At 43.4% G+C, this 18,286-nt stretch overlaps 1 protein-coding gene across 1 annotated transcript in view; it reads left to right on the top strand.

Annotated features, from left to right (window-relative positions):
• Window positions 1–17,663, top strand: part of PLLP (plasmolipin) — a 46,550-nt gene extending 28,887 nt beyond the window's left edge. Inside the window, exons 2-4 of the mRNA XM_081963059.1 lie at window positions 711–884; window positions 8,271–8,393; window positions 15,659–17,663. Of these exons, the coding sequence (XP_081819185.1) occupies window positions 711–884; window positions 8,271–8,393; window positions 15,659–15,778 (417 nt within the window). The 3' untranslated portion in view covers window positions 15,779–17,663. The remainder of the gene's footprint in view (window positions 1–710; window positions 885–8,270; window positions 8,394–15,658) is intronic.
• Window positions 17,664–18,286: the final 623 nt, after the last annotated feature.

Raw genomic sequence — 18,286 nt, forward strand, 5'->3', positions numbered from 1 at the left:
TGGAGTGGAGTGGAGTGCACTTGAGTGGAGTGGAGTAGATTGGAGTAGAGTAGACTAGAGTAGAATAGAGTAGAGTAGAGTAGCTTTATTGTTACTTTGAATCTACACTAATTGGCATACATTAAAAATGAAATTTTGTTCCATACAGCTCTTAAAGGGTCACCACCTCCAATTTTACACTACATAAACATGACAAGATAACTAAACAAATGCATACAAAATGATGTATATTCCCACGTATATTATATGACACTAACCCAGTGCTTCTCAAATAGTGGGGCGGGCCCCCCAGGGTGGGCGCGAGGCTCCGTAAAGGGGGGCTCAGCTCAAATTATTTTATATATTTTTGTTTTGCAGGTTAAAGTTTTTTTTAATATTGTGTTCCTTTAAATCCTGTGCTCCTTTAAATCTTTTCTGCTACAGTTAATAAAGCTATTCTTTGTTGTAAATTGACCCACATTTCTTTCTTTTTTTATTCTCTTATACGTTAATAAGGATACAGTGTTATGCAGAGGTGTACTTATAACAATTTTATAGACAAATGATACTATTTACAGTTGCGCGGGGGGCGCGAAATGTTTTCTTCTTCCTAGGGGGGGCATGACAGAAAATAATTGAGAAGCACTGCACTAACCCATGTAGACTAAAGAAGATAGTGATCAGATCCCAGGATGTGTGTGACCTTCTTCTTCTTCTTGTGTTTTGCACAGGTGCTGGGCTGCTTGGTGTGGGCCCTGATTGCCGACACGTACTACCAACCCTACCCGTCCTACGGCTGGGTGATGTTTGTAGCTATCTTCTTCTGGATGGTGACAGTCATTCTTTTTGTGATGTATCTGTTTCAGCTTCAGTTGAAATTCTACATGATCCCTTGGCCTATTGTGGTGAGTGTGGAAGGCTGGGGACAATATATCATTTTAGCTTCCTCCCAGGGGACCTTTGACCAGTTCAGTTGGGCTGGAGTACCTTTCACCTCTGACTATTTGAGGTGTAATGATGAGAGTTGGGTTACCTTTGAGATCCTTGTGTGGTGTCAGAGTTCCTGACGCTTCCCAAACTAACTTGACTCTTCATCTTGACTTGGCTAAAACTAAAAATCGTGGGTGCTCCGTCACTGGGGGATTTTAAGAAGAGACTGGACAGTCATTTGTCTGAATTGGTATAGGTTCTCCTGTTTGAGCAGGGGGCTGGACTAGAAGACCTCCAAGGTCCCTTCCAGCTCTGCTCTATTGTAATGTACTGTACTGTACTCCACTCCATTCTATTCTTATTTCATTATTCTGTTCTGTTCTGTTCTGTTCTGTCTGTTCTATTCTATTCTATTCTGTTCCATCCCATCCCATCCCATTTGTTCCACTATTTCTATTCTATTCTATTCTATTCTATTCTATTCTATTCTATTCTACTCTACTCTACTCTACTCTACTCTACTCTACTCTACTCCACTCCACTCCACTCCACTCCACTCCACTCCACTCCATCTTCTCTTCTCTTCTCTTCTCTTCTCTTCTCTTCCCTTCTGGGAGAGGGGGCGGTCTAGAAGCACAAATAAATTGAAATTGAAATTGAAATTCTATTCTCTTCCCTTCCCTTCCCTTCCCTTCCACTCCACTCCACTCCACTCCACTCTACTCTACTCTACCCTACCCTACCCTACCCTACCCTACCCTACCCTACCCTACTCTACTCTACTCTATACTATTGGCTAGATTAAAATCTTTATTGCAGAGAATAAAGCTACACTAAAAGTTGATTGTCTACTGGTTGTAAGAAGTTGTACATTAACTTTCTATCCTTGGGAATTTAAATTCCAGGTTTCTTACAAATTATTGGATATTTGGTGGCCTTCAAGTCTAAAGGACAGGTGTATTGGTGGCTTCTAGCTGCTGCCTCCAGGCATGGAGTAGTTCATCTCTAGGTAATGGGTGCACAGCAGCCTGAATGGGAGAGGAAGACGAGCTTAATAGCAATAGTAATAGCACTTAGACATACACTGCTTCATGTGGGAAAGAATAGCACTAGCACTTAGACTTATATACCTCTTCACAGTGCTTTCATAGTCTTCTCTAAACGGTTTACAGAGTCAGACTTGCCCCCAACAATTTGGGTTCTCATTTTACCGACCACAGCAGAAGGCGGAGTCAACTTTGAGTTGCTCAGATTTGAACTCCTGGAGTGAGCAGTGAGTTAGTCTTGCAGTACTGCATTTTAACCACTGTGCCACCACAGCTCTTATTGATCCATGTATTGATTCTGAGATACTTCTGGCAGGTTACCACGAGAGGTGAAATGTTAGCTTAAAGACTCAACTCTGTTTTCAGGTTCCCGAGCCAGATAGTTATTTTAATTTTACATAAAAGCAGTCTTTTGACTGGGGATCTCTGGTCCCACCTGAAACCTTACATGTAACTGTAGTTAGCAGTAGACCTGAAAACTATATAGTTTTTTGGCCCAGTTCCCCCCCAAAAGAAAAAAAATAAGGTGGGAGGAAAGGAGGAAAAGAAGAGGAATAGTTCACATCCCTATCAGAGAGTGTCATATACAGGTAACCCTTGACTTATGACTGGTGGCATTCAAAGTTACAGTGGCCGCAGAAAGGGGGCTTTTCAGTACTTCTGGCTGTTATAAAATATTGCTCCCCGTCCTGCCGTCGTATGATCATGATATGGGTGCTTAGCAATCTGTTTACACTAATGATTGGTTGCCAAGTGCCCCACGATCATGTGATCGCCATTTACAAACTTCTCTGCTGGCTTCCCCAGAAAGTCACTGGGGAAGCCGGCAGGAAAGGTTGAAAGTTATTCTGTAGACTTAATTTTATTGGGTATTGGGATTTTAATGTCTGTTTATTTTAATTATTTATTAGCAATACAGTCCTGCACATCTTTTATCCTCCTCTTATCCATCTATTTTATATTTGTATATATATATATATTGTCCATTTAGTAATTTTAATTGTTTTAATTTTGTTCTTTGACATGGACTGTACACCGCCCCGAGTCCCTTTCGGGAGAGGGGGCGGTCTATAAGCGCTAATAAATTCAAATTCAAATTAAACTGCTATCGCCTGCCTAGGAGACTCCCTCATCTCTGGGAACTGACTAGAGGAGCTCCGACTGAGGGGAGCTGAACTTCTCTGGTGGGCTGCAGAAACAAAAACTCTGATCCCGAAATCCAAGGTCCGTTCCTGCAGCCCGCCGGAGTGGTTCTGTTGTGTGCACAGAGAGGAGCCGAACTCAGCCGGCAGCTCTTTCTCTCTATCCAGTTAACAACCTGAAGGATCTTTTAATGACTACAACTGTGGGTGCTTTTATCTCGAGGACTACCTACGTGGTAAAAGACGGTACAAGAGAACGGTAAGCAACACGTCCACCTCGTTGCTTTCTCCTAAATGACGTGTTATCACAGGGCGTCTTGTGAGAGCGTCCACACTAGTTGCACACATCTCATCCCTTCTCAGAGGGACGTGGTGGCTCAGTGGCTGAGACGCTGAGCTTGTCAATCAGAAAGGTCAACAGTTCGAATCGCTAACACTACGTAACGGAGTGAGTCCCTGTTACTTGTCCCAGCTTCTGCCAACCAAGCAGTTCGAAATGCAAGTAGAAAAATAGGGACCACCTTTGGTGGGAAGGGAACAGCGTTCCGTGCTCCTTCAGCATTTAGTCATGCCGGCCACGTGACCACGGAGACGTCTTTGGACAGCGCTGGCTCTTCGGCTTTGAAACGGAGATGAGCAGCGCCCCCTAGAGTCGGGAACGATTAGCCCATATGTGTGAGGGGAACCTTTACCTTTACCATCCCTTCTCCAAAGATCTTATTCTCTTGAAGCTGTTCTGAGAGCTGAAACGCTCCTTCAGCTTTGAATAATGGCAAACCCCTGGCAGGCATCTGGAGAAGTCCAGGACAATCCCTCGATTTCTCCAGCTAGGGTGACTCACCCTGAAGTCTGTGAGGTGTTGTTGGTCAAAGGCCACTGTGCACCAGGCGTAGAACTCATTTCCTACACTGATTCATTTTCTGCGCTCGCAACGTATTGTGAGCCGTGACCTCACTGAATGGGGGTTTGCCCAGTGACCTTAGCCATAATGAAAGCTTCGTATTCGCAAAGCACCACTTGTTGTTTAAACAGGTTGGGTAAATAGAATCAATCCTGACCCAGATGAAACAAGTTTATCAGTTGATTGTTCCCTAAATGAATCACACCTTCACTTTTGCTCCTCTTCTTCTGCTTTAAGTCATAAGACCAAGGAAATGTCATAATTTAACAGATTTAACAGAGTAACAGATTAACAGAGTTGGAAGGGACCTTGTAGGTCATCCAGTCCAACTCCCAGCCCAAGCAGGAGACCTTACACTATTTCTGACAAATGGCAGCCCAGTCTCTTCTTGAAAGCCTCCAGTGATGAAGCTCCCACAACTTCCGAGGTCTTAAAGTTGTCAAGGTGGAGACCCCTGATCTAGGCTACATTCACCTCCAGCTCTGTGTTTCTTAGTGGATCATGTCTTTGGTGTGTCTAGATCAGATGTGGGTCCTGACTGCACAACTGAAACACCAAGCCATTCTATGAATAGCACATCACAAGGATACGTGCACTATAGGGCAGAATTTTGGTCCTGCGGTTGCAGTCATAATCTGGATTTAATTTTTTAAAATCTCTCCTTCCTTCCTCAAAGGTACACCGCTGCCCCAAACTAACAGATTAACAGAGTTGGAAGGAACCTTATAGGTCATCTAGTCCAACCCCCCTGCCCAAGCAGGAGACCTTACACTATTTCTGACAAATGGCAGTCCAGTCTCTTCTTGAAAGCCTCCAGGGATGAAGCACCCACAACCTCCGAAGGCAAGGTGCTTTTGAATGATGTCCCAAAAGTGCCTTTTTTTCAGAAGGCAACTGGGCTTCCTTGCTTTCTCTTTTGAAGACGTTTCACTTCTCATCCAAGAAGCTTCTTCAGCTCAGACAGGATAGTGGGCAATGGAAGGATTTATATTCCTTGCAGACAGCTGGTCATTTGCATCCTTTTGCAAGTCCAGTTGCAAAGCCCCTTTGGGACGACTGTCCTAGAGTGACCAACAATGCCTCTCCGTTTCTGGTGGCCTTGCCCTGAGTTGCAAGAGAGTAACAATGCTGCTTTTGTTATCCTCCCCTAAACCGAAAGGGCAGTGCTGACTGGCAAGTCAGAGGAGTAGCCTTGTTTCAGCCAGAAAACATCCCACGGCAACGCCGCCTGGCAGTTATTAAAAAAAATGTGACCAGTCATTGCTGTATGGGTCGCTTACAGAATGGTGAATAACAGACTTGGAAGGGACTTGGAGGTCTTCTAGTCCAACATCCTGCTCTTATTTTGATTTCTACGTTGTTTCTTTGAATGGTGGCTCAGCTCCCAGGAATGACTGCATCGGGCATGTTTCAATAGATAGATTAACAGAGTTGGAAAGGACCTTGTAGGTCATCTAGTCCAACCTCCCGCCCAAGCAGGAGACCTTATACCATTTCTGACAGATGGCAGTCCAGTCTCTTCTTGAAAGCCTCCAGTGATGAAGCTCCCACAATTTCTGAAGGCAACTTCTGTTCCATGGGTTGATTGTTCTCACTGTCAGAAAGTTCCTCCTTATTTCCAAGATTGAATCTCTCCTTGTTCAGTTTCCATCCATTATTCCTTTCCTGGTCTTTGGATGCTTTGGAAAATAGTTCGACCCCCTCCTCTCTGTGGCAGCCTCTCAAATGTTGGAAGACTGCTATCCTGTCTCCCCTGGTCCTTCTCTTCCCTAGACTAGCCATGCCCAATTCCTGCAACCGTTCATCGTATGTTTTAGCCTCCAGTCCCCTCATCATCCTGGTTGCTCTTCTCTGCACTTTTTCCAGAGTCTCAACATCTTTTTTATAGTGTGGTGACCAAAACAGGATGCAGGATTCTAGGTGTGGTCTTACTAAGGCTTTATAGAGTGGTATTAGTACTTGATCTTGATTCAAATTTAGGATTGCATTGGCTTTTTTGGCTACCGCCACACATTATTGGCTCATATTTAGCTGGTTGTCCACTAAGACTCCAAGGTTCCTCTCACAGTTACTGCTATTAAGTCTCATTTCATTCAGTTTATATGGGTACTTTCAATGGGAAACCAACATTCGATGAAAAAAGCACCACCCTGGAGCATTAGGGCTGTGCAGACTGTCAAAAAAACCTAGAAATGGAATTTTCAGAAACACCAACGAAACCTTTGCCAGCAACTAATTAAAGCTGCCACATCTTCTTACAAGCTTCCCTGGCTGTAGAAATTGCCCCCAAACAGCTGGGGCTTCCCAGAAAAAGATGAAACTGTTTTAATGAGTTGTAGCTAAGGGTTGCCTTTCTACTCTTAATGTGCATTGCACAGCCCTCTTGTCAGGTTTCTGAAAGATGCCCGAATTAGTTCATTAGCCTTGAGCCAAGTTTCAAAAGAGATCCCGTCATTTATGAGGAGCACCATTTTGGCAATACCGCTTTGAGTCTCATTTGAATGATAGCTGAACTTTAACCCTGTTCCTTCCCTCCCCTCAGTCTATGTCATAAATCACATTCCCCAATGAGGTGCAGCCCTCCCAAGCCTGCTGCAGTAATCTGAGATCCGACTCTAGCCAAAAGTATGCATGGAATGCGCTCCCCCCTCCCCCTTTCCTCACCATGGCAACTTTATGAGTTGACATCTTTCACCTGTCAACGTCATATTCAGTGGTTCCAGGTCTCCTGCCTTGGAAAATAAGATGAATAGCTGAATAGCATTCCACCGTTCACCTTCTGCATTTGGTTTCCCTGTCAGTCAACACAAAATAAGACTTCCTTTCTACAGTACATCTGTTGACTCAATTCTTCTCTTCATTGGGATGAGCAGTCCAGTTTTATGCAACCTAGTCTCTTAAAAGTCCCATGTTTTATTTACATCTTCTCCATGTTTGGCCAAAGTGACCCAGAAGTGCCTTTACTAATCTGAAAGTCAATCTACCTTTTAGTATCTCCTATAATATCTGTTTCCTTTGTCTTTGAGAAGGAAGATTTTTCTGCAGGTTAAAGCAACCAACTATGATGGGCATCCTTTAGTGAGTGGTGATCAAAGCAAAGTTTTTGTCTTTTTCCAAAAGCAGGATGATGACCTGTTTAAGGATGTATCTGCTGTGGTGGCGCAGTGGTTAGAATGCAGTATTGCAGGCTAATTCTGCCCACTGCCAGCAGTTCGATCCTGATCAAGGCTCAAGGTTGACTCAGCCGTCCATCTTTCTGAGGTCAGTAAAACGAGGACCCAGATTGTTGGGGGCAACAGGCTGACTCTGAAAAGTGCTCAGAGAGGGCTATAAGGCATTATGAAGCGGTATGTAAGTCTAAGTGCTATTACTATTGCCCTTCCAGACACCCCCTCCCCACACCCCCACCTACCCATCCATCCATCCATGATGTGCAGTGTTAAGAATGCATTATTGCAGGTTGACTCTGCACACTGCCAGGAGTTCAATCCTGGCCAGCTCAAGGTTGACTCAGCCTTCCAACCTTCCAAGGTGGGTAAAATGAGGACCCAGATTGTTGGGGGCAACAGGCTGACTCTGTAAAGTGCTCAGAGGGGGCTATAAGGCATTATGAAGCGGTATATAAGTCTAAGTGCTATTACTATTGCCCTTCCAGACACACACACACACACACACACCTACCCATTCATCCATCCATGATGTGCAGTGTTAAGAAGGCATTATTGCAGGTTGACTCTGCACACTGCCAGGAGTTCAATCCTGACCCAGCCTTCCGTCCTTCCGAGGTGGATAAAATGAGGACCCAGATTGTTGGGGGCAAGAGGATGACTCTGTAAATTGTCTAGAGAGGGCTGTAAAAGTACTGTGAAGCGGTATATAAATCTAAGCGCTATTGCAATTGCTGTATTATGTTGTTCAGATAGGAGAGAGATAAAAAAGGAAGTGTCAAGGTTGAGACTTCTGTGTTGCCAAGAAGTCAATTTGTCAATACAACCTATGTTTTTTATCAAAAAGGAAGTGGAGTGGGCAAATTGGTTGAGTAACTAGAGTTGTAAACATAAGCGGTGAGCCTGTTTCGCAAGGGGGGGAACTACTATTCTTTTAATGTATTTATCAGTTTTCAATTTAGGTGTATAGGTTTTTTTTTCCTCTTGTCTCTTTTGTATTCACTGTATTTTTATTTTATTTTATGTCTTGCCAAAACCAACCCAGCATCTTAAGAGATGTTGACCTCTGGATCCCATGGTTCTCTCTTCTGTTTCTCTCTCCCAGCTTGTGGTGTTAAATGTCTCAGCCGCTGCCATGTATGCAACAGCCTTCATAACGAGCGCTGCATCGGTTGAACCGTACTCCTGGCCCCATTCCCCGGACTACAACAGAAGGGCCTCAGCATCGGTAAGTAACCATTAAGGCATGTTACTTCTTTAGGCCATCAAGTTTTCGTTGCCCCCTTCTAAATGGGGTTGAGATCTTTCCCCTTTCCCCAATCATAGCAGAACCGAATAGGAAGCGGAAGAGAAGGGAAGGGAATAGGAGTAGAGTAGAGTAGAGTAGAGTAGAGTAGAGTAGAGTAGAGAAGAGTAGAGTAGGAATTCTTTATTGGTCAAATGTGATTGGACCAGGGACGTGCGGTCAGGGGAGGCAGGGGAGGCAGAGCCTCACCTCTCTTCATGAAATAATAGTATATAATATTATATACTATATATATATATATATATATATATATATATATATATATATATATATATATATATATATATATATATATATATATATATATATATATATATATATATATATATATATATATATATATATATATATATATATATATATATATATATATATATATATATATATATATATATATGCACGAAAGCGACTGGGGAACGACAAGAACCTTCCTGCCTCTGCTGGATTTCGCGCGCTCCTCGCGACTGCAATATGCAGTCGCGAGGAGCGTGCAAAGTCCAGCAGAGGCAGGAAGGTTCTCGTCGTTCCCCAGTCGCTTTCGAGGACTGCGGAGCGCGAGCCGGCGGAGCGCGCTCAGGAAGGCGGGGAATGGGATCACGTGTGCTGGAGGCTGAGGCAGCCTGAGCCTCCAGCACACGTGGTCCCATTCCCCGCCTTTCTGATGACGTCACCAGCCTCACCAGCCATAAACCTCACCGCACGTCACTGGATTGGACACACAAATAATTTGTCTCTTGGTGCATAAGCTCTCAGTGTACATACAACCAACAAAGTGATAAGTCATAGATCATAAATCATAGTTTCAATCATTAATTATAAGATGCAAACAGCACTTGAGAAATCATACGATACCGATAGGAGAAGGCAGTAGGAAAGATGAGAAGGTGAGAAAAGATGAAAAAATAAGAAGATGAGAAAGATAATAGCAATACAGCCCTACTAGATGAGTAAATATATTTAGGCCTCAGACTGTCAGGGGAAAAAACACCCTGAGGAAAAATGAGGTTTATGGACCGGGCTGATTCCCAGCAGCATATCATTTAAGATGTTAAGAAAAGAAAAGAAAAGTCTTTGAGAAGTATATTCTAATTAATAAACAAACTTTAATAAAAGTAAATAAAACAGAAAGTTAACTAATTGTTACATTTTGATAATAAAAGTTCCGCCTGCCAGCATGCTTGGCAGTCGGACAAAGGAACAAAGGAAAAGTTCTGGAATGTGTGAAGCATGCGCAATAAATCACTTTCAGATAACATTTATGACCTGCGCAATAAAGCTTTCTTAGTTTAACTCTTGAGTGTCAGTTTCCAGTCAGTTCATGTCTAGCAAACTTTTTAACATCGTGACACAGACAGTGCTCGGGAAACGAGGTGTTCAGCAGAGTGATGGCACAGGGGGAAAACTATCTTTGTGACTAGTTGCTTTGGCATGCAGTGCCCTATAGGGGCATCCAGAGGGGAGAAGATGAAAGTGTTTATGTCCAGGATGTGAGGGGTTTGTAGATGTTTTCTCAGCCCTCTTTCTGGTTGCTGCAGTGTCCAAATCCTCAGTGGAAGGCAGGCTGGTTGCAATGTTTTTTTCCTACAGTCCTAACTATCCGTTGAAGTTTGTACCCATCCTGTTTGGTTGCTGTGCCAAACCAGACAGTTACTGGGGTACAAATGGCAGACTAGACAATTCCTCTGTAGAACTGTAGGATGATATGAAGATGATGATTTCTCATATGATGATATGCAACGGATATAACTGTGAAATAACTGTGAAAGGGATCTTGGAGTCCTAGTGGACAACCATTTAAATAGGAGCCAGCCGTGTGCAGCAGCTGCCAAAAAAGCCAACACAGTTCTAGGCTGCATCAACAGAGGGATAGAATCAAGATCACGTGAAATGTTAATACCACTGTATAATGCCTTGGTAAGGCCACACTTGGAATACTGCATTCAGTTCTGGTCGCCACGAGATGGAGACTCTAGAAAGAGTGCAGAGAAGAGCAACAAAGAGGATTAGGGGACTGGAGACTAAAACATATGAAGAACCGTTGCAGGAACTGGGTACGTCTAGTTTGATGAAAAGAAGGACTAGGGGAGACATGGTAGCAGTGTTCTAATATCTCAGGAGTTGCCACAAAGAAGAGGGAGTCAAACTATTCTCCAAGGCACCTGAGGGTAGAACAAGAAGCAATGGGTGGAAACTAATCAAGGAGGGAAGCAACTTAGAACTGAGGAGAAATTTCCTGACAGTTAGAACAATTAATCAGTGGAACAGAAGTTGCCTCCAGAAGTTGTGAATGCCCCAACACTGGAAGTCTTTAAGATGATGTTGGATAGCTATTTGTCTGAAACGGTATAGGGTTTCCTGCCTAGGCAGGGGATTGGACTAGAAGACCTCCAAGGTCCCTTCCAACTCTACTATTGTATTGTATTGTATTTCTCTCCCGTATTTTTTTGCTCCCCTTGGCTCCTTTCACTCACCGCATAGCTTGCTTTTCCTGTAAAACGGAGCTGGCTTTTTAAGCCCCAAGTCTCGTAAATGCCAGCCACGAGCTAATCTTCATTCATGAGTGAAGCAGCAGCTGGAAGCTACATCATGCATCAGAACTCCCTTTGCTTTCGAGGATGCACACGCTCGGACTCAAGTGTCAGTCACCAGCATGTAAACTGGGCCTTCCTCAAGTTGGCACCATCTGGAGGTCTTGGATCCCCACCTGCCACCCCAGTGGCTCATTGGCACAACTTCTCTGAAGGAACCAGATGGAGAGAGAGCCAGTTCTTCTTTGTCTTGGGTGAAATAGAAACTGGTGCATTTTAGACTTTTGAGCATCGTTGGCCTCCTGGGAAGACCAACCAAACCCCACTGCCAAATTTTGCTTTGATGGTGCAGGGTTGTTGGGGTTTTTTAAACAAAGTTTTTTATTGAACACTAATTAAAACATTGGGCACAGTGTAACAGTCCTGGCGAAATCTATGCCATACAGGCTAAGATATAAAGTTACACATTATAACCACCCTGCTTTTAAACATTTCATCTATTCCGTATTTACAAATATAGAAATATCATATATCCAACCCTCTTGCTTTGTGTTTATCTTATACATTTTCACTATTATAGTTTCATACATAATTCTAGTCTCCAGTCTATGAATCTTAGCCATTGCCTATTTTGGGTCTTTCCTTTTTTGTTCCAACCATCGATAAAATTTATCCCAGATCTTATAATATTCTGATTCGTCATTATTCTTCAATTCTCACGTCAATTTATCCATTTCAGCACAAATCAGAATTTTCCTAATCACTTCCTCTTCTTGTGGAATTTCCCTGTTTTTCCAGTTTGGGGCAAAGACCATTCTTGCTGCCGTAATAATACAGGTGAAACCCGAAAAATTAGAATATCGTGTAAAAGTTCATTTATTTCAGTAATGCAACTTAAAAGATGAAACTAATATACGAGATAAGACTCATTACATGCAAAGCAAGATAGTTCAAGCCGTGATTTGTCATAATTGTGATGATTATGGCGTACAGCTCATGAAAACCCCAAATCCACCCTCTCAGAAAATTAGAATATGACATGCAATCAATAAAACAAGGATTGTACATAGAACAATATCGGACCTCTGAAAAGTACAAGCATGCATATGTACTCAGTACTTGATTTGGGCCCCTTTTGCAGCAATTACTGCCTCAATGTGGCGTGGCATGGAAGCTATCAGCCTGTGGCACTGCTGAGGTGTTATGGAAGACCAGGATGCTTCAATAGCGGCCTTCAGCTCTTCTGCATTGTTCGGTCGCATGTCTCTCATCTTTCTCTTGGCAATGCCCCATAGATTCTCTATGGGGTTCAGGTCAGGCGAGTTTGCTGGCCAATCAAGCGCAGTAATCCCACGGTCATTGAACCAGGTTTTGGTGATTTTGGCAGTGTGGGCAGCTGGAAAATGAAGTCAGCATCCCCATAATGCTCGTCTGCGGAAGGAAGCATGAAGTGCTCCAAAATCTCCTGGTAGACAGCTGCGTTGACCCTGGTCTTAATGAAGCACAGTGGTCCAAAGTCCTGTTGCTCCGTGGTCCAAAGTCCTCTTTTCTGATGAGAGCAACTTTTGCCAAAAGCACTAAAACCTGGTTCAATGACCGTAGGATTCCTGTGCTTGATTGGCCTCTCCATTCTTCCTCCATACTCTGGGTCCTTGGTTTCCAAATGCAAAAGTTGCTCTACTTTTTTGAGTCTTATACTCAGAAAAATACAGTAGTTCTTGCCATCTATCCAGATGTATATTATAGCCAAAGTTTATCGCCTTTGCAACCATTGTCTCCTTAACCTGCTCTTCTTCCATCTTATATTCCAGTAAAAATGTGTAAGTCTTCTTTATCAGTTGTTGTTGTTTTTTGGATGGATTTATGTCTTCTTCATAACAGAGAACAGAACCCAAGAATGATTTTTATTGATGCTGCTTCAGTTTCTTGGCTCCTGAACGACCGTATTTGCATTCTGAACTGAATAGTGAATAGTCTGATTGTTTACATGTGAAAATCTCAAAGAGGCTTTAGCATTGTCTCCTCTGTTAACTGAAATATTTTTCACTGTCTTCGACTGAACAGGCTGCCGGGCAGCTCACGCACATTCAGTGGGAACAATCAAAGTCTCTGCCTTGTCAAGATCAGGCGGTCCTTGACGTATGACCACAGTTCAGCCCAAAATTCCTGTCGTTAAGCGAGACATTTGTTAAATGGAGTTTTGCCCCATTTTACAAGCTTTCTTGCCATGGTTGTTAATCACCGAAGTTATTAAGTTAACAACCTGGTTGTTAAGTGAATCTGGCTGAATCTGTTTGTCAGAAAGAGGTTCACACGACCCCGGGACAATGCAACCATCCTAAATATGAGTCAATTGCCAAGTGAGTGAATTTTGATCATGTGGACCATAGGGAATGCTGCAATGGTTGTGTGAAAAATGGTTATAAGTTGCTTTTTTCCGAGGCGTTGTAACTTTGAACAGTCACGAAATGAACGGTTCTAAGTCAAGGACTATCTGTAAATCGTATGCTTCTTCTCTATCAGGTTTGAAGTTTCAGATTGCCTGGAAATGGACTTGAGATCCAGTCCCAAAGGTGCTTTTTTTCCAAGAGGCAACTGGACTTTTTGGTTTCTCTTTGAAGATGTTTCGCTTCTCAACCAAGAAGTTTCTTCCGCTCTGACTGGATGGTGGGGAACGGAAGGATTTATGCTCTGCAGACAGCTGGTCATTTGCATCCTTTTTAGAGAGTCGTTGAGGCCACTTGGAGATTCTTTTTATTGAGAAGTTTGAGTTGTACTTTCTGCAGGATATTTTTCTGCCCTGTGTCCCTTCCCTGTTGAAGACAGGACAAGGGTTTCAGGGATGAGTCTGGGTTGTCTGCATCTCAAACTGAAGTGCAAATGGTTCCTGTAGTTTGCAATTCTTCTGGGGATCTTTCCGTTCCCCACCCTCCGGTCAGAGCTGAAGAAGCTTCTTGGATCAGAAGCAACATGTCTTCAAAGAAAAACCAGAAAGTCCAGTTGCCTCGTGAAAAAAAGCACCTTCGGGATTGGATCTCAACTCCATTTCCAGGTGATCTGGAACTTTAAACCTGATAGAGAAGAAAGAAGCATAAGATTACAGATGGCCCCTCAACTTAACAAGAGTTCATTTAGTGACTGTTCAAAGTTACAACGGCACTGAAAAAAGCAATTTATGGCCATCTTTCACAAGAGACTGGACGGCCATTTGTTTGAGATGGTATAGATTCTCCAGCTTGAGCAGGGGGCTGGACTAGAAGACCTCCAAGGTCCCTTCCAGCTTCTATTCTATTCTATTCTATTCTATTCTATTCTATTCTATTCTATTCTATTCTAATCTATCCCACCCCATCCCATCCCACTCTATTCTTCATTACATTATTCTATTCTACTCTACTGTATTCATTTCTCTATTCTATTCTATTCTATCCTATCCTAATTCTATTCCATTCCATCCCATCCCACCCTATCCCACTCTATTTGTCATTCCATTACTCTACTCTACTCTACTCTACTCTACTCTACTCTACTCTACTCTACTCTACTCTACTCTACTCTACTCTATATACTTCATTCCTCTATTCTATTATTCTATTCTATTCTATCCCATCCCATCCCACTCTATTCTTCATTCCATTATTCTACTCTACTCTACTCTACTCTACTCTACTCTACTCTACTCTACTCTACTCTACTCTATATTCTTCATTCCTCTATTCTATTATTCTATTCTATTCTATCCCATCCCATCCCACTCTATTCGTCATTCCATTATTCTACTCTACTCTACTCTACTCTACTCTACTCTACTCTACTCTACTCTACTCTACTCTACTCTACTCTACTCTATATTCTTCATTCCTCTATTCTATTATTCTATTCTATTCTATTCTATCCCATCCCATCCCACTCTATTCGTCATTCCATTATTCTACTCTACTCTACTCTACTCTACTCTACTCTACTCTACTCTACTCTACTCTATATTCTTCATTCCTCTATTCTATTATTCTATTCTATTCTATCCATCCCATCCCACTCTATTCGTCATTCCATTATTCTATTCTACTCTACTCTACTCTACTCTACTCTACTCTACTCTACTCTACTCTACTCTATATTCTTCATTCCTCTATTCTATTCTTCTATTCTATTCTATTCTATTCTATTCTATTCTATTCTATTCTATTCTATCCCATCCCACTCTATTCTTCATTCCATTATTCTACTCTACTCTACTGTATTCATTTCTCTATTCTATTCTATCCTATCCTAATTCTATTCCATTCCATCCCACCCTATCCCACTCTATTCATCATTCCATTATTCTACTCTACTCTACTCTACTCTACTCTACTCTACTCTACTCTACTCTACTCTATATTCTTCATTCCTCTAATCTAATCTAATCTAATCTAATATTCTTTTCTATTCTCTATTCGGTTCTTATTCTATATTTTATATTATTTCCTATTCCTATTTTATTCTCTTCTCTTCACAAGAAAGTCCACTTGCCTCTTGAAAAAGAGCACCTTGGGGACAACCATGACCTGGATGACGAAGTATCTCCATAGATGCTCCACCTCCAGGCTGACCTGCAGCCCCCCTCTCCTGACGGCAACATAGCTTTCATTGGTATGTCTCTTTTGTCTTTCCCAGTTCTTTGCCTGCCTGGTGATGATCGGCTACGGGATCAGTTCCTGCTTCAGCATCCGAGCCTGGAGGGGTTATGGGAGCAACGCGGCCACCAGCCAAGCGGGCATCTCCAATCATGCTTAAAGAACTGTGCCTCCTTTCGAATCAGCGGGCAGGGGGAGGGCAAACCGGTGGGCAAAGGTGGCAGCTTTCCCAGCTTCTCTCCCTTCTCTGCCACCCGTACGTGGCCTGGCCTGGAAACGATGTCCCGTCCCAGCTTCAGTAGGGGCTGCTCCGATCACAGGGCTCACCTCCCCCCCCACCCCGTGCTCTTCACCGGCATCCTCGAACAGAGCGGCTAAGGCCCGGATGAGATAGGCAGCCTCATGCTGGTTTTCATGATTCCTGGTTTGTCCCTAACTCCAGAGCTAAACCTTTCAATGTGCCTAAAATGCTACTTTCAGTGATTAACATTGATATGTATTGATATGTATGGGTGCAGGTGTATACAGATGTATGCAGTGGTGGGATTCAACCGGTGTTAACAACTGGTTCGCTGAGCATGCGATCCGCACACACGCACGCATGCAATGGGTTTGAAAACAGCTCAAAAACGTGCCTTCCACTGCAGCCACGGTGAGTAAACCAGCTGAGACGTGGTAATCCGTTCTGCCGAGCCCATAGCTGGGCTTCAAACAAAGGAAATATAGGTCACTATAGTGAATTGGTTCACTCTCAGCTGATCGTCGTAGGTACCGGTTCGCCTGGCTGAATCCCACCCCTATGGCATGTCTTATATGTGTGTTATGTATGTGTAGGCAAGAGAAATTCGTTTTTAGTGCGTGCCACTGGGCCCACAGTTTTAAAAAAAACGACAATAATGGTAATCAACTTTATTTTCCCCTTGGCAAAGATGATGTTAGCTGAGCATTGCAGCTGAGCACTTGTGTTAGCTGAGCATCATAGAGGAGTGGAAGGGCACGAGAGAGCCCTTAATGCTGCAGAGGTCTTCAAACTGGGCAACGTTAAGACTTGTGGACTTCCCACTCCCAGAATTCCCCAGGCTAGGGAATTCTGGGCGTGAAAAAGTACACAAGTCTTAAAATTGCCACAGCTGGGACATCCCTGCGCTAGAGTTTCTAGGAATTAAAATCTACAAGTCTTTTAAGCAGAGCTGGCTGGAGAATTCTGGGAGTTGAAGTCCACAAGTCTTAAAGTTGCCAGGTTTCAAGACCTCTGCGCTAATGTCTTCTTGGCTAAACAATTGGGATTACGAATATTGATTGGGATCTCGTCAAGAGCAAGGCCAGAGTAGCCCTGGGTGGAAATAATGCAGACTCTCTTTTAAATGGGCATTGCTCAGGCCTGTTATTGGCATGCCTTCATTGGCCTCTTCAGGGGTATATGTGGAGTAGCTGTCTTAACTTAAGCTAGAGTAGCTGTTCTCACTGTAATGCAGGGGTTTCGAACCTTGGCAATGTTAAGACTTGTGGACTTCAAGTCCCAGAATTCCCCAGACCGCTGGCTAGGGAATTCTGGGAGGGAAAAGTGCAGGAGTCTTAAAATTGCCACAGTTGGGACATCCCTGCACTACAGTTTCCAGGAATTAGAATCTACAAGTCTTGGAACATTGCCAAGGTTGGACATCCCTGCGTTACAGTTTCTAGGAGTTGAAACCCACAGCTCTTCAACTCTTGCCTTACAGACTTCTGGGAGCTGAAGTCCGCAGGTCTTAAAGTTGCCAAGGTGGATTCTCCCCTGCTACAATGTTTGCAGAGGAGTGCAGCAAATGTGTGCAAAGCAATCCAGAGAGCGCATGTCTCTAGGGATGGCCAAGGATTTCTCACCGCAATTAAGCAGACTGAAACCCGTAGGCTCACCGCTTGCAGCTAAGCGCCTGTAAATAATGTTTAACTATTAATTCTGTTTTGTTCCGTAGCAGTCGCAGAAATGGCCCTGGCGTATACACCCAACAAATGTTTTATTTCTAAAAATAAAAACACCTGTTTTAAATACATTTTTAAAAGTCCTTCTGCATTGTTCTCATTTGTAAAAAGGGAGTTCTTTCAGGACGCAATTTGCTTGGAAAAGATGCACGCAGAATCCTTGGGGGGTAGGGGGGGGAAGTCTCTCCCTTCAATTTTAAAGATTTAGATAGCACCAGGTGTGATATAGGCTGCTAGGGATGTAGTGGCTAAAGACACTGAGCTTGTCAATCGGAAAAGTTGGCAGCTCGGAGGTTCGAATCCCTAGCACCGCGTCACGGAGTGAGCTCCTGCTACTTGTCCCAGTTTCTGCCAACCTAGCAGTTCAAAAGCACGTGAAAAATGCAAGTAGAAAAATAGGAAAATGGTGGGAACAGCGTTCGGTGCGCCTTTGGCATTTAGTCATGCCGGCCACATGACCACAGAGACATCTTCGGTCAGCACTGGCTCTTTGGCTTTGAAATGTAGATAAGCACCGCCTCCTAGTGTCGGGAACGACTAGCACAGGGGTGTCCAAACTTGGCAACTTTAAGACTTGTGGACTTCAACTCCCAGAGCTGGCTGGGGAATTCTGGGAGTTGAAGTCCACAAGTCTTAAAGTTGCCAAGTTTGGACACCCCTGGACTAGCACATATGTGCGAGGGGAACCTTTACCTTTATGGATCTA

This window comes from Natrix helvetica, assembly GCF_964273705.1.
Source record: "Natrix helvetica genome assembly, chromosome: 10".
In the NCBI taxonomy this organism is placed as follows: Eukaryota; Metazoa; Chordata; class Lepidosauria; order Squamata; family Natricidae; genus Natrix; species Natrix helvetica.